The sequence below is a fragment of the Gobio gobio genome (assembly GCF_949357685.1).
Source record: "Gobio gobio genome assembly, chromosome: 14".
In the NCBI taxonomy this organism is placed as follows: domain Eukaryota; kingdom Metazoa; phylum Chordata; class Actinopteri; order Cypriniformes; family Gobionidae; genus Gobio; species Gobio gobio.
The window spans coordinates 32,263,826-32,280,816 of NC_137107.1; the positions used below are offsets into that span (position 1 = coordinate 32,263,826).

At 39.1% G+C, this 16,991-nt stretch overlaps 1 protein-coding gene across 1 annotated transcript in view; it reads left to right on the top strand.

The window, feature by feature from the left end:
- The window catches only part of vav2 (vav 2 guanine nucleotide exchange factor), a 208,909-nt gene that overhangs the window by 171,498 nt on the left and 20,420 nt on the right, over nucleotides 1-16,991 (top strand). The window contains exons 5-10 of the mRNA XM_079836018.1: nucleotides 2,283-2,421; nucleotides 2,533-2,547; nucleotides 5,173-5,271; nucleotides 6,711-6,779; nucleotides 8,005-8,105; nucleotides 16,566-16,665. Coding sequence (XP_079692144.1) covers nucleotides 2,283-2,421; nucleotides 2,533-2,547; nucleotides 5,173-5,271; nucleotides 6,711-6,779; nucleotides 8,005-8,105; nucleotides 16,566-16,665 — 523 coding nt within the window. The remainder of the gene's footprint in view (nucleotides 1-2,282; nucleotides 2,422-2,532; nucleotides 2,548-5,172; nucleotides 5,272-6,710; nucleotides 6,780-8,004; nucleotides 8,106-16,565; nucleotides 16,666-16,991) is intronic.

A 16,991-nucleotide genomic window follows, 5' to 3' on the forward strand; every position in this document is an offset into this window, starting at 1 on the left:
TACAGAAAAATTATACTTTTAAGTATTATTTGTTCTAAAAGTCAGATGAGTGACTGGAGGTGATGAAGTTCCTTATAAAATTGGGCAGCTGTTCTGGATGTGCAGGTATAGAAGGTCACACAGATGGATTAACACCCAGCAGCTCTTGCCAGACTAACAATCCTCCAACAATTGGCAACTCACTCTGGCTGGCTTCCATCCATCTATGCCAGTCTTTTCCCATGATTCAGTGAAACTGCTTTGTTTATAAACTAACATGGTGATGGCTTAGAAATGTATGTAGTCTACCAACACAGGTGTGGGATGTAGTTGTGCATTGCGCGGCTAGCCTGGTATTGCAAAGCCCTGCTGAAAAAACGCACTTAAACCAGCCTGGTTTGCTGGTCTTGGTTGATTTAAGTTCGTGTTTTTATGCTAGTTTTAACTAGTTTAAAAGGGTCTCCCTGCCTTGCCAAGTAGGTGTTTAGCTGGACAGCCAGTTTGTCTCCCAGCATGACCTGCTGAAAAGTTTCCTAAATCCCTCTAAAACAGACCAGGAAACCAGGTTTGGCTGTTTGTTTTGTTTTTTTTTCAGCAGGGAAATATTGTGTTCTCTTCAGTTTTTTGCAATTAAATAGATATTAAATAGATTTGTTTTTGATTTGAATTTCTTCTACTTTTTGTTCCTAGCAAAACATTTTAGTATTAGCTTACATATGCATTGAAATAAACATGTGTTCTGCTAAAGAACGTGGAGAGTTAGATAATGTCAGCTATGGTATGTTATAACATGCAAGTAATCTTCTTACTGACTAATTAAAATGCTTTAATCGCTTTTCAGAGCATCCTAGCACACTCAGACAGGTTGCTAAATTCTAATTAGGATCTCTACGGCAAACATAAATTCTTTGTTGTCTGTTAGACATATATGTAAATATACTGTTGCATCTCATTATAAAAGCAAGTGTTAATTTTGTTATCACTTCTTTTGGAGGGCAGGGCAAAAAGAAGGACTGAGGAATGTGTTTGTATGTCAGTTCTCCATAAGCCGATGAGGCAGTGAGCTAATCTCCTGGGCAGGCGTTTGATTCAAGCCGCATTAGCTTTTCACACTTGTTTTAGCCTGCAATTGGACACATCAGCAGAAGTGAGGAAGAAACTTGTTGCTGTCTGGTTGCAAAGCCGTCTGGTGTGTGTGTTTGAGAGAGTGAGTTCTTTCTTAGAAAGGAATGGATGACTGATTTGATTGTTGCTGTGAGAGCACAGCTGGGACCAGGACACCTTCTGTGATGTCAGCCCATTTTATTTTGGCCATTCCCTTTTTTCCCCCGGGGAGAACAGCGGCAGAGTGTGCCGTGATGGATAGGTTCACTGCGGTCTCAGGGATCTTTCTATATCTGATAAACACGTACACCAGCTAATCAGGGTCACAAACTATCTCACACATAATTCAAAGTCTCAAACACTTTGCATTGTGTAACCTGGAGATAAATCTGATGTGATCAATGTGATAAATCCGTATCATCTCCTTCATGCCATTTTGAATTTGGCTTTCCATTTATGACATGTAGTTCTGGATATTTCATTGCATTAATTTGTCTCAATATTTTGCTTCAAGTGATGACAAAAAAGTAACTTGACAGTGCAGACGTATTGCATTGCGTCTGGTTAGGACACAGTATGTTCTACTCTTTGCCACCACCTCATACAGTTCTTCCATTTACATCTGTATAATGTTTTTTTTTAATGTTTTTATGCTCACCAAGACACATTTGTTTGTAGTAAATATAGTAATATTGTGAAATATTATTGCAATTTAAAATAACTCTTTTATACTTCAATACATTTTAAATGTGATTTATTCCTGTGATGGTAAAGCTGAATTTTCAGCATCATTACTCCAGTCTTCAGTCTGGTTTAAGACATCCTTTTTTGGGGGGCGGTAAATCATGGCGCAAATAATGTCGGCCACAAAAATAACTTCCACACCTTTTGAATGCAAATTTTTCACTGCGTGTCTTCAGTAAATCCTGACAGTAGTTTTTTAATGTCCAAAGAGTTGTTAGTAAATCTGGCCCTAAATTTCTTTACTGTGACTTTTGATCAATTTAATTCATCCTTGCTGAATAAAAGTGTTATTTATTTTTTTCTTACTGACCCCAAACTTTTGAACAGTAGTGTACCTCCTTGGTGTTCAAATGCTTGCTGCTTTCCCAGAGGCAACTATAAGTAAAGCCATTTGTATCTGTCTTTTTTAATGTATGTTAACCCACTGCTTCCTTTGTGCCCTTTTTCTTGCACAGTGAGCACGATGTGGGAGAAGACGACATATATGACTGCGTCCCCTGCGATGATGATGGGGACGACATCTACGAGGACATCATCAAGGTGGAGGTTAGACAGCCCATGGTGAGTGAGACACCGTACGGACAACGCTCATTGGTGCGTGTGTGTGAGAGGATATAGATGGATTGTTTCCTGTCATTTCCCACGGCTGTGCGCGTGTTCACTTGCTCTGCTTACATTTGCTGCTTTGCCTCCTTAATGCTGCAGATCAGATACATGCAGGTAAGTGTCACGCTGTACCGCACATGATTCTCTTACGATCCTTCAGTACTCCTTTTTCCTTTCCTTTAAATGTGTGTCGACACAAGCCATTGAGCCCTTACACATATATGAAGAACCTGTTAAGCAGGCCCAGTTTCCCACTCACATTGACAGTTCATTGAAGTTCCAGCTATTTTTTATTAAAGAATAAGCAGCCAAAATATTTTGTCATCATGTATTTACCCTCAAAATGTTTTGAAGAATAATTATGCTGCAATTTTCAATACAGTGACCAAATAAGATCTAGATAACTCATCAGATCTCATTTGTGCATGTTCAAAAAATGCTTTATTTAATGCGAGGAGTTGAGTTGGGTATATCGTTTGAGTTTTATTGATTTCGATTCTTATCAATCCCCAGTTTCAATTCCATTAAGGTAAAAACAAAGTGAAGTCAAACATTTAGATATCAAACATACTTATTCTGTGTCTTTTTGCATAAGATTCTGTTGCAGCTGAATACCTTGAACAGCAGCCTACAGAACACTCAAGGAAATGTCGCCTATGGTTTTAACAAAAATACCACAGCAAAAATAACTAGACTAACTTATATACATTATTAAAGACAGAAGAAAAAAAAAAGAACAAATAAAAAAACACATGCTTTTTTGTGCACACGCTTTGGATGTGAGCACAGCACAGAAAACAGTGTGCGAGTGACGAATTGAGTTCTCTAGCACATCTTATTGTGCTGAATGGTTTAAAATCGCATTGAAATTCACGCACATGAATCGATAAGCGGAATTGAAATGTGTGTCTTTTCAAATCAACGGTTCTTGGAAATTTAAGCCAGCATCTATCACCCTGTAGTCCAAGAATAATTACCCACTGAAGCTAAGCAGGGTTGAGCCTGCAGTACCTGGATGGGAGACCTCCTGGGACAACTAGGAAGCTGCTGGATAGGTGTCAGTGAGGCCAACAGGGGGTGCTCACCCTGTGGTCTGTGTTGGTCCTAACACCCCAGTATAGTGATAGGGACACTATACTGTCAAAAAGCACTGTTCTTCGAATGAGAAATTAAACCAAGGTCCTGACTCTCTGTGGTCATTAAAAATCCTTCAAAAAAAGAGTAGGGGTTTAACCCCGGTGTCCTGGCCAAATGTGCCTATTGGCCTCTGTCCATCATAAGGGCCTCCTTATCATCCTCATATACTAATTGGCTTCATCACTCTGTCTCCTCTCCACCAAGTGGGGTGGGCGTTCTGGCGCAATATGGCTGCCTTTGCATCATTCAGGTGGATGCTGCACATTGGTGGTGGTTAAGGAGATTCCTCCCTTCCAAATGTGCTGAGAAAAGTGCTATATAAATGTTTAAAATTATTATTATTATTCAATTAGGAATCGATGCTAAAATAAAACTGATTCTCGATACCCAACACTAGCGAGGAGTGTCTTTCTTCCGTTTGCTAGAAATGAGAAAGAGGGGAGGTTGACTCAGTGCTAATGTCCATCTGAGTTTAAAGTGTGTGCTGTCTCACAGAGTGAGCTAATGCTAGGTTATTTTAAAACCCACGAGGGAGGAAATATCCTCTGCAGACAGAGAAAACTGCTGGGTCCCGCCCTAACAGAGATACACACATGCGCACACTCAGAATAAGACTCATAATCTGTGTCATCAGACAGATGCTGCAACAAGGACACATTAGACTCTCAGTGGGGCAAATACCGCTACATAAATGAGGGAGAGAAGAAAAACATGGCGAAAAAAGAGTGTCAGAGACCAAGATTCTGAACTGTTTTGTGGCTTTTCACAAATTATATCTTCTTGATCTTTGTGTGGGTCCTATCGATCCCAGTATAGTAATCTTATACTGTCAAAAAGCACCGTCCTTCGGATGAGACGTTAAAGTGAGGGAGTGGATAGGCACTGGAGTTTCACTTAAGTCAGTGAAAGTCACAGATATATTTGCCTTTCCCAATACTGGTTGCTTTCATTGTTGCTAGGCAGCCCTTTGGAAAGATTTTCCCTTTTTCTTTTTTTGTCCATCTTGCTCTCCAATGAAACAATTGTTTGTGATCTTGAATTTCTCTGGATGTGGGCAAGTTTGCTTTGGCTTCATGCACCACCAGGCCCAGATGTTCAAATGTGTGTTGTGATGTTCATTCCAGCTCTGACCTCCAGCTGGTGTGCCTTCCCTAGGCTCCAGTGTTATCACCATATTTCTAAGCTCGCAAACCTGCTCGCATTACACCAAGACCCAGTGATTATGCTTAATCAAATGCATCGTGTTCTATTAGATCATTTTCTGTTGTTATTGTTTTGTGAATTGACCTCATTTAATTCCTCAGTCCTCATCAAAACCACATTTATGACTTTCTTACAGTTTTTAGACTTGTATGTTGTTTTGAATGAATGAAAGACTAAACTCTTGCTCTTGCTTCCTTGTCAACGTTTCCCTTGAGGTTTTGTTGTGAAATACTCTGTCCACCTTTGTCTTTTACTGTAGTTTGCTTTGGCCATCCTGATTGTGACCTGAATTCCTTTGAACAGTTCGGTACCTTGTGCAGGTGTTTAAAGGTGCTGAGCTGGCATCCTGCAGGACGATACCAACATGGTTTGTGTGTCTTTTTCTTCTTCCCAAAACAGAAAATGGGCATGACAGAAGATGATAAGAGAAACTGCTGCTTGGTGGAGATTCAGGAGACCGAGGCAAAGTACTACAAGACACTGGAGGACATTGAGAAGGTGAGTGGGAGAGGGTAGAGCTGGAGTCGTAGAGCTGGAGAGAGTGGAAATGAAGGCCTGTAACTGGGTCAAGGTCTTCCTAGGGTTCTCTGAGGACAGTTAGGTAACTTAAAATAGATGGAGGGAGAGGACAAAAGATGAGAACTGAGCCATAGGTGACAAGTGTATTTGGTGGCCCGTTGAATTAAGTTTTACTGTGCACAAATCATTGATGCATGTTATTCCAAAGAAACAATTGGATTATCTGTACCATAACAGTTATTGGCCTATATACAATTTCATTATGTTGTGTTCAATTGTTCATGATCATTTCCCCTGTGTTTATGTTAAGATTACGTTTGTTAATAATAGTTAAATGTAATCTTTAGCAAATCTCAAAATCAAAAATCATTCTCAAAAAAAAAACATTTTCATACTGTACATCTAAATTCACATTTTTATAGATTGATTTTATTTATTTTTTTTATTTTTTTATCGAATTCATTTAGACAACATATTATATAATTAATAAATACAAATACAAATAAAAATACAAATACAAATCTGCCATTTCTCAGTTATTGGCCATAACATAATAATTATTGGCTAACAAGTATCAGCCAGATAAAAATGCCTTTTTAGTCTTTTAAAAGATTAACATCTGAAACAACTTTACTTTTTGGCTGACCATGTTGGCAGGGAAAATAATGCAAACAAATAGCTGTCTTGGCATTGTTTTAGGCTACAGCATAAAACTGGGCTTGTTTGATGCATGTCATCCCTTTGCCCTCCAGACTCATGGGGTCAGTCACAGGGCAGAAATGCCATGCACTGATCACAAAGTAAGAAAACGTGTCCATTTAGTAAACCAATACTGTTGACACGAGATTGAATCTCGCCCTGGGGTTATTGCATGCATACTTGCTTGTGTGTACAAATCGTAGAAACTTGAATGTATGATGTTTTTCCTGCCCTTTTTCCAGTTGTGCTGTCACACACAACACACAGAATATAAAGCATGACACAAAATAAGCCAGTGTGTAGTAGAGGCGATGAATCCCTGTCAAAACAGTAAGGGGTCATGCACGTTTCATATTCCAGACAGAGGCTTTGTTTACTGATTATTGTTTGATTCATTTCTTCCTAATTAAGACAAATGTGTCAGTATTGCACTGAAATCTCTTTCTGCTTTGCAAATAAAACAAATAGATGCATTTGCCAGGATTTCACAGGGTTTATTGTTTGAACAGCCTGCTCATAGCCACACTAGACATAGTATTTGACTTTTGTTTGTCAAAGACAATTACCAAACCGCAACAAGGTATAAGCAATCTTATTACAAGTGTTTGATTGTATGCTTTGCCTTCGAATGAATTTCCATTTTAAAAAAAATTCAGTTCAATTTGTGACATGTGGCTTTTTGGCATTTGTGAGATTTTCTTCTATTTCATTTTTTTTAGAATTATATGACCCCCCTGAAGCAAGTCTTATTGCCACAGGAAATGGAGGCCATATTTGTGAATTTAGAGGTGAGTGATCATTTGCTGTGCTCTACATTTACAGCCAAAAATATTTTTAGGTTTTTTGTTTTTTTTACATTTTTCAGAATATATTTCTAAACAAGGGTTGTCAGTAAGGTAAAATAATTATTCCAAATCTCATATTTTTGTAGTTAACTTGTTGAATTTACTAAATATTTGTCTGGATTTGATGATAGAACCCAAACGCAGAACAGCCAGGGAAGCTAAAAAAGAGATAAATCAATAAACCAATAATCGGGTAACAAGAGGGCAGGGCCAAGACTATAGACTGACAGAATATCACATGGCACACAGAAACAAACAAAAAACACAAAAGGCAAGGCAGAGGAGCACATGGAAACCAAACATGACAAAAGCCATGTGCTCAGACAAACACCCAAAACATAAGGCATAATAGTGCCTGGCCCAGAGAACAACACCAAAGTCGTATGCTCACACAAGGACAAAACAAACAACGAGTGAGTGTTGGGATCCTCTCACCAAACAAAAAATAAGACCAACCAACTTGACAGGACCCTGACACTATTACCTTAAGTTATATATTTGTTTGTTTTAAAAGTGCATTACATTTATTTTAACTTTTTTACAAGCTATAAAGTAAAAAATATGTATAAAATAAAAGGATCATATTATGCAAATAGCTGATATTACATACACTTTCAGATGCATCAGAACATTGATAATTAATTTTCATTTTAGTCTAAATAAATAATGTAAGTCCATTTGGATTTGACGTTGACATTGTTCGCCACAAAGAGCGCTTCATGGAATGTATTGAGAGGAGACACCTATTAACCATCGTTAACCAATGCACTGACCTCCTATGAAGTGAAGCGGCAGCTTCAGCGTTACCCTACAGATGTGTTACTCCTCGGTTGAGTCTTGTAAGGTGGCGTTTAAATAACAGCTCCTTTGTTTCATTCCTGAATGAATCAGCGTTTTTGAATGAATTGGTTCAATGAACGGTTGAATGCCTTGCACATAAAGACAGTCACTTGCTGTCACCTACTATCGTAATAAGGTAACCTGCACTGAAGTTGCTAAAAAAAACTGCTAGCTTTCCCGGTTGAGCTCTAAAATTAACATTTGGCAGCCCAGACAGATGGGCAAAAACTTGTGTCTGACAGCAAGTGAACGGTTCTGAGGGGACACAAGTATGGCACAACAAACAGATAAATAATGCTTGGGTGGATGTAATTCTTTGTTTACACAGGACATCATCAAGGTCCATTTTGCGCTGCTGAGGGCCATTGACCTGACCATGGTGAGCGGGGGCAACGGCCTGGGAAAGATCTTTCTGGACTTCAAGGAGAGGTCAGTACCTTGGCAGAGTATGTAGGTTTATCACTGTCAGTTCTGTTAAAACATTTCACCATTTTGTCAACACCTTAAGCCTTTGTTGAGATAAAATGACCTCAAGTGAAGGAGGCAAAGTCTTGCTCCTGTCGACTACCCCAAAAAAATCCATCACACCAGCAGGGCCTGACCGCAGCAGCCCAGCTATTTTAAAATAAATCCTCATCAGAGCCCACAGGGCTTAGAAAGAAAATAGACCTGCCTGTGAGAGTCTGCTGCATTAGAGCTGAACACTTCCTGTTTTGAGTGCTCTTTTTGTCTCTTGTAGCTGCTGTATCAAAAATCAATAACCAGATAATAGAGAATGTTTTAGCTACTTCATCCACAATGGATGACAGATGCCCAGGGGATCTAGTAAAAAAAAACACCATTTCATCTGTATCTACCAAAGATTGAGGATTTAGCCAGCTGTTATACAGTATTTTTATTTTTTACAGTATTTTTTGTTTTTTGTTTTGTTAAACCCATACTCAACCTTATGTCATTCCAAACTTTTATGACTTTCTTTCTTCTGTGGATCAAAAATGTATGTATTTTGAAAGATGTTTACGCTGTTTTAGTCCATACATTAACAGTCAATGGGTTCCAAAACAGCATTGAACCCCACAGACTTTCATTGTATTCTACAACATTAGGGTAAATTATGTAAATGATGACTGAATTTTCATGTTTGGGTGATCTCTCCCTTTAATACTGTACTTTGACATACACAGCGGATGATATAAAGATGCAAATGAGCCACTCATATTCTCTCTGAAATTTGAATGTGAGCAGCTGTACCTGGTGTACCCCAGGTCATTGGTCTGGGACCACTGCTGATTCAGCTCAGGAATGTGCAATTTCCCAGCAGTTTCCTTTGGTTTGAGAAACACTGAAGCCTGACTAAAAGACAGGCCCTGTAACAGTCAGCTTATTCTAGTAATGCTACACTACATTAAACTCTGCGTTATCAGGCATAACTGAGACCCTCCGAATCTGTTTCTGTATAAGATTTCTGTTCTTGCTGTACTAAGCACAATTGCTGTTTTTTTTTTTAAATCCCAACTGGGACCTACTTAATAAAACCAAGTAGGTGTAACACAAAATTATGACCTCAATGCAATTAGAGATTGTGTGTCCTCAGAGATGAGAACTTTGGTCTAGTTTTCTGGTTTATTAAGCAGCCAGATGACCTTGCAGTAAGATCTTTGGAATTAACGTTGCTGGAATTCTTAGATCATGATCTTTATGGATGCAACCTTATCAAACACAAGGGTTATAAAAATCCTCTTTTTTAGACGTGCAGATTATGAGGAAGTCAATGTTCTAGACTTAATGCAGCAACTTTGCATGCAACCCTAGTCAAGTTTTGAGTCTTTCAGAATCACAAAGATAATTTTAGGCTTGCAACAGATGTAATTTAAGTGTGATTTTAGTGTCTATGGTTTGAAGTGGATGTTTATTGAAAGTAAAAATAGTAAGCTCCAATAATGTATGGGATAAACACAAAATGAGGAAATCGACTAGCAGCTGTCTGATTAGTTCAGCATCATGTGGCAGACAGCAAGCTTCCAAAATATCCTTGTATTTGACCGATAGTTCACCTCATCTGTCATCTTTTACTCACCCTCATGTCATTCAAATCATGTATGACACTAAAGAAGATATTGTGATCCAAAACGGTTTTGGACCCATCTTCAAAATATCTTTGTGTTCCAAAAAATTGACATGGCCATGAAATGACATGGGCGAGAAAATTAGGTAACACTTTATTTTAAGGTGTCATTGTTACAGTGTAATTATATATTTAAGTATCTAAGTAGTAATTAGTAACTACATGTACTTACTATAGGGTTAGGGTAGGATTGTAATTATGCATGATTTACTGTTATTACTATGGTAAGTCCATGTTACATATGTAACATGGAAACTGTAAGATAAAGTGCTACCGAAAGTGTGTCTAGGTTGCACCTGTAAGGTGTGTGCTAAAACCTTTCTATTTTTCAGTTTTTCATAGTCAGATCTATATTTGTTGCTGCTATTGCAATAACTTCATTACATGAATGTGTCAATATCAAGTCTTTAGTATGCTCTTTAAAGCAGCCACTTGTTCTAATGCACATTCAAGACTTTGTTCCTCTTTTATCTTCTTCTCTGCTGTAGACATCTAATTTAACCTCCGCTTGAGTGCATCCATAGATATCTTATCTCTTAGGTGGGTAAATGACTTCTCCAATTGAGAATTACCGTTTAGGCTCTTGAGAGAGTAACTGAGACTTTGTTCTGCATCTGATTCATTGAATACAGCAGCTGCGGAGGGCATTTGCATTCTCACAGAGAGAGCCTGATCTCTACATTACTGTGATGTAGGTAATGATAATCACAGGTTCATTTTCAGTAATGACAGCATGCTGTGACGGAAACCAATCTCAAAATGTTCTGTAGGATTAAAACTTTTTTATACTCCCATTAACTGAAGCAAACACAGTCAGAATGTGTTTATATGCTATTTACAGTTGTTTAAGTTGGTGACAGGGATTGATCTATTAAAAAAAATCAAGGAAAAGAATAGGCATGGAGGAGACAGCCCTATTGTTTCCATTTGTCAGTTTGCATAGGTAATTGGCCCATTACAAGGCTCTTCCCCAAGCCCAGCGGGCAGCATCACGCAGAGTCGGCGTGACAGCACCGCCTCTCTTGCTCGCACTCTTTTGTTTATGTAATTCCGAGCCTGTCATCTCATTGAGCCAGTCTTCCGTGGGTGCTCGCACTAACATGCACTTTGGCACGACATAGCAGCAGTGTGGCCCCATTCTGACACGCATGGCCGTCTCTCTGTGCCTTTTCACTGTATTTTCTTCCTTTTTTCTTGTTTTCTTTCTTACTTTCTTCACCTGTTTGCATGCCTATATAGTCCATCACCATCAATAATCTTATCCCATCCTTACTTACTGTGTCAATTTTCTTTGAACTATCTAATTCTTAGACTATGAGTATCAAACATTTTGAAATGCAAATGCAAAATATCAAACATATAGACCCTTTTCACAGACTGCGATGAGGCATTTTAACGGTCATCAATATCGTAAATCCTAAAAAGTTTTTTGTATTTAATTTTTCTTTTTTAAATGTATGTACATTTATAACACTAATACTTTGTATTATATTACTTTTGCTTCAAATTACAAAAAACAAGTTACGCTGCTCTGAGGGTGTTTTTTAAATCTTTCTCTCTTTTCACTGCCGTTATCAACCTCACTCTATTTTCCCCTCTTTTTGAACATTGTGAAATCACCATTGTGGAGTTTTTCTTTTGCTATTTGAGCAAATGGGGACACAACAAATATATTTAATGTATACTCTCATTCACCGCTATAAAAGTTAACCCAACTATGACGACGTCCGCTCTGAGAAAGCCGAAAATGGGAAAAGGGTCTATATGAATATGTGAGATGGTGGTCCAGTGGGTTAAACCATGGAACTGATATGCAGAAGGTTGCTGGTTCAATCCCAGCGGTCACCACCAGTGTGTACTTGAGCAAGGCACTTTACTCCATGTTGCTCCAGGGGGATTGTCCCTGTAATAAGGTCCCTGTAAGTCGCTTTGGAGAAAAGCGTCTGCCAAATGTATAAATGTAAATGTTTGATACTTTGCAGGAAAGCCAGTTTTACAGCTTTAATTGTAGGATTTTATTCTCTTTCTAATGAGAAAAAAGAAACTACAATTGCATAAGAGAGTGGGCGGCTTTTATAAAAGTTTTTTCTTCGCAATGAAATCTGACAGAATATATTTACATTTGGTGACATTAAGCATTAAACAACGCTGAGTATTTTTGGCAAATTATTCATTTCATTAAAGCAGGGCTGCGTCATTCGCCTTTGCCATTTTTCATCTGATTGGCATGTTTCTCTTTTTCATTATGGGATGCACGGTCCCTCTCCCTTTCCTCTCAACAAAGAGAGAAATGGCCAAGGGATTTGGCTGTTGTGTGGCTGCTATCTTCCACACCTCCGTCCATTGCTCCAAAAGCCCAGCTGCCTTTAATTAATTTTGTTATCTCCTCTTGTAAGTCCCAGTGACCTTTTGCGGCGCTGCGTTCCATAGAATGCGATTAATTGAGAAGCTTTTCAGAAGTTGTTGACACTGTGAAGGGCATATTGAAGAGTGAAATACCATCTTGTTTCAAACTAAATTGGCGTGCTGCTTTCTAAGATTCTGCCTTGAGAGCGCAAGGCAAATCACAGCTTTTAGACCACAGTAGAGGTTGTTAAACAGAATTTTTTAGAGAGATATTTCCAAATTAATTTAAGTTATAGTGCTAGAATGAGCTCAGAGTTTCTGAGGAACATTATTAGTTGGTTTGCGTTGAGATTGAGCCACTATTCACTCTGTGCAGGCTCTGATTGAGTGAAGGTGAGGGGTCTTCAATGCCTCATGTCAGAGACTATTACTTCTCTCACCGGCCTGTCACTTCCACTTTGCTTTGCGTTTTCCTCGCCGGCCCCGGTCTTTTCCAATGGACAGATGGAAGCTGGAAGGAGAGCGTCTATACCAAATTGTATTTTCTGTGAAATAACATGCATGACAGCTTTGCCATAATGAGAAAGTCGGTGCGGCAGGCGATAGCACCGGAAGAGAGATGAATTCAAAGAGCATGTGTTTATACAGCGATGGCAAAGGCTTTCACCCTAGGGGATATTCACACTTAAGCAACCCTGGGCTTTTTTACCACTCTCTCTCTCTTTCCATCTCAGTCACATCCCACTCTCACAGTCTGAAGTGCCAAAGGAGGAGAAACCAGGATGAACTTCTGGAGAACAGCCCGACTAGCCTTGACTGTTTTGCCATTGCAGTTGTCAGGATGTTGCATGTCTAAGCTTGGCTGGCATCACAAAGCCAACAAGACGGTGGCAACACAAATCGCAACATTTCTTTTTATTTTAGCACCTTTATCTTACAACTCTGATGCCTTTGGGGAAGTGGAGGTTAAGTGTTTAGCACTCCAAGCTGGATCAGTCAGAATTATCTTCATAAAGAGCATATTCCTTGAGGTTGCACTGCTGATGTGCATTGCTTCTGGTTGTTAACATGTTTCACTACTACTCCAATTGCATTTAAACACATAATTACTGGGACATTAAAGAGTGATGTCCATTGCACACTAATGTATGTCTTGAGTACAACCCTGAATGAAAGAGCATTTTGAAAGAGCATAGCTTCCTAATTAAATCTGCTTGCTTAATGTGTGTGCCACACTTCACAACATTATTTATTAGAGTTTTTTTTATCATTAATGTGATGTTAGCTGATTTAGTACCATTAGATGCTTAGCACAGATGGACAAAGCATGGCCTGAGTGCTTGTATGAAAGGACATTTATTAGAGCGCTGTGAATGGAGAGAAAAAAATCACAGCTATCCTTTTTGAAATATAATAGTACCTAGTAGACATGGTTGAATAGTTTTACTCGTATGCATTAATTATTTTTTAATGATGTATGTTTTTAACCGATCAGGCATAACATTATGACCGGGGAAGTGAAAAACCCTGATTATCTCTTCATCACGGCACGTGTTAGTGGGTGGGATATAATATTTTGTCCTCAAAGTTGATGTGTTAGAAGCAGGAAAAATGGGCTAGCATAAGGATTTGAGCAAGTTTGACAAGGGCCAAATTGTGATGGTTAGACAACTGGGTCAGAGCATCTCCAAAACTGCAGCTCTTGTGGGGTGTTTCCGGTCTGCAGTGGTCAGTATCTATGAAAAGTGGTCCAAGTAAGGAACAGTGGTGAACCAACGACAGGGTCATGGGCGGCCAAAGCTCATTGTTGCACGTGGGGAGCGAAGGCAGGCCTGTGTGGTCCAATCAAACAGACAAGCTACTATAGCTCAAATTGCTCAAGAAGTTAATGCTGGTTCTGGTAGAAAGGTGCCAGAATACACAGTGCATCACAGTTTGTTATGTATGGGGTTGCATAGCCGCAGACCAGTCAGTGCACATGCTGACCCCTGTCCACTGCCGAAAGAGCCAACAAGTGGGCACAAGAGCATCAGAACTGGACCATGGAGCAATGGCCTCCAAATTCCCCAGATCTCGATCCAATCGAGCATCTGTGGGATGTGCTGAACAAACAAGCCTGATCCATGGAGGCCCCACCTTGGAACTTACAGGACTTAAAGGATCTGCTGCTAACGTCTTGGTGTTCACCTTCAGGGGTCTAGTGGAGTCCATGCCTCAACGGGTCAGAGCTGTTTTAGCAGCAAAAGGGGGACCAACACAATATTAGGGTCATAATGTTATGCCTGATCTGTGTGTGTATATATACTGAGGATAATATATAAATACTGAGGCATTGCAGTCTGTTCTTGACTTAAATGAAGATTCCTTTTCCATTATTCTTGCTTTGTTTCAAGTGTCCTACATTGAGCACAGTCTCTCCCTTGCAGTCCTTTTTTACGAGGCACCTGAAACATTTAATCCGGAAATTGCCTTGTAAAGAAGACCTTCATGTTCAATTATGTCTGTGACATCTGTTATTACAGCTAATTCCCGACACCTGCTCCCGCATTTTCAATATGCTGTTGAATGTGCTTTTCAGCTCATAATTGAGCGAGGCCACCATTAATCTCCATCAGTCCATTTCCATGAGGAACCAAGCCGTCTCTCTTGTTCCAGATTAGCCTTTAATCAGGCCCGCTTAGCCCAAGGGCACGAAGGCCCAGACATTGAGCAGAGCAGCAAGGGAGCCCCCTTTTCAGTTCAAGACAGTTTCAGTTAGCTTGGCACTCCTTACAGTAGCGGGTTTCTCACGTCAACGTATAGAGGTGAGATTTAGAGACTGTCCTGGATTGCAGACCATCAAGAAGGTTATAACACTTCATGGACCACACTTAATGATCTGAATTTGAGTTGAGCATCATCCATTGATACATTCGACCCCATCCAGATGCATTTTGCCCTCATAAGTGGATAATCCTATTTGGTTTTAGATAAAAATAAATATCTTGCTTTGATCAGACCACTTATCTTTCATGATTGTATCTTTCTTTTTTTGTGATTCTGGCAATTTATGAGAGAAATAGGATTACAGGCAATTTATTCTTCTGATCAAGGATAACTAAGTGATGATTATATCTTATGAAGTGAAACTAGCTTAACCAAGACCACAATTAAGAGTCAGGCAAGCCGAAAGTATCCAAGGGTTTGAGCTTGCCAACTGTGCCAGTGCCCTACTTAAATCAGAGGCAGAAATCTGTGACGCACGTGGTGCCATCATCTAGGCGAGATTACTTTGAGCTGCTTCCAGAATGTGTTGATCACTATCAGGAGTCTATTGTGCAATCTAATTAATGTGTCTTGATGTTCTCAGTGGCCCAAATTAACTTGTACCCAATCCAGAATCTATCAAAATTCTTCACTCAGATTCATTTGATAAAGATAGCACAACAGCCGTAGCTCTATTATGAAATCATGTAACACTGACTGTTATAACTTGTAGCATAGACTTTTGTTTCTTTTTAATGGTTTCAAAGATTCAAGTAAAATTAACATGAACCCAAATATGGATGAAAATTCTGTCATTCCACCCCAAATGAATGTATTTATACGCATCTGTTGTTTTCCATATAATGTAATTATTTCATTAATATGTTGAGTCAGAGTACTTAGGCTGTTTCTCAATTCTAAGAATGCAAAGAACGGACTTGAATTCTCGTGGAGACCGGTCTTGCCGGAAGAATGAACTCTGAAGGACACGAGGACACAGAACGCATCTTTGTGAGAATTGAGATGTGCCATGATCTTGTTGCTCAACTGAGCGTTCAGAACATATTAGGCAGTGGGATAGCACTATCCAATGCACAATAAACATGACATCACAGATGTCATAACCTATTCAAATATTTAATTACATGATTGATTTTATTTGATATATTTTTATTTTACATGAGTATTTGTGTAAATGAATGTGTATATTTAATGTTACGCTTTTCTAATGTTAAGATTCTTTTAAATATGTCAATTAAAAAGTACAACAGGCTTTCTCCAGGTATTAGAACTTTATTCAAATTATGCCAAGCACAACGACAAATGCTTACTCTTGCACATATTTGCAAGCGTTCAGCGGGAATCTCTTGAGTGAAAACAAGAAAACGTTTAAAACTTGCATTCTTCTGTACATTATCTGCCCACGATGACTTTTGGGGTTTTTAACGGTTCGATTCTCACAAGTCTGCACTCGATGCATCCTCAATATCAAGAAAACATCTGGGTACTTTCATGCATTCTCTGTTCTTGCGTTTTTGAGTATTGGAACCGGACTTTGACAGTTGATGATTATGTAGGACAAAGACGCAACATCGCTTAAGAACACTTAATGAGAAATGGCCTGAATGTTATCGCAGGGTTATGGTATCAATCTTTTGATCTTTCCTTTGTAGACTGCTCATCTACGGCCAGTACTGCAGCCATATGGAGAATGCTCAGAAGACACTGGATGAGCTGATTGCCACACGGGAAGATGTCAAGTGTAAAGTGGAGGTATGGTACACATGCTATTTAGTTGTGTTAATCAGTAGAACTGATATATTAATATTGTACATTTGAATGTGTCTGTGGTATTTTGATGTTTTATGTATGCAGTGTCATCTGTAGAGTGTGTGTGTGTGCAGTCACAGCGAATATCGTTGATCATCTCCTAACAAGGCCACATATTAATGTCTTAATAGATTAGATGGTAAGCAAACAATCAATGCTCGTAATCAACGTGGATTGAGAGCAGGAGAAATACGCATGAATAAAGATCTGAGGGACTTTGACGTGTGCCAAATATATGGCAAGGCGACGTTATTCGTTTTTCTATTGTG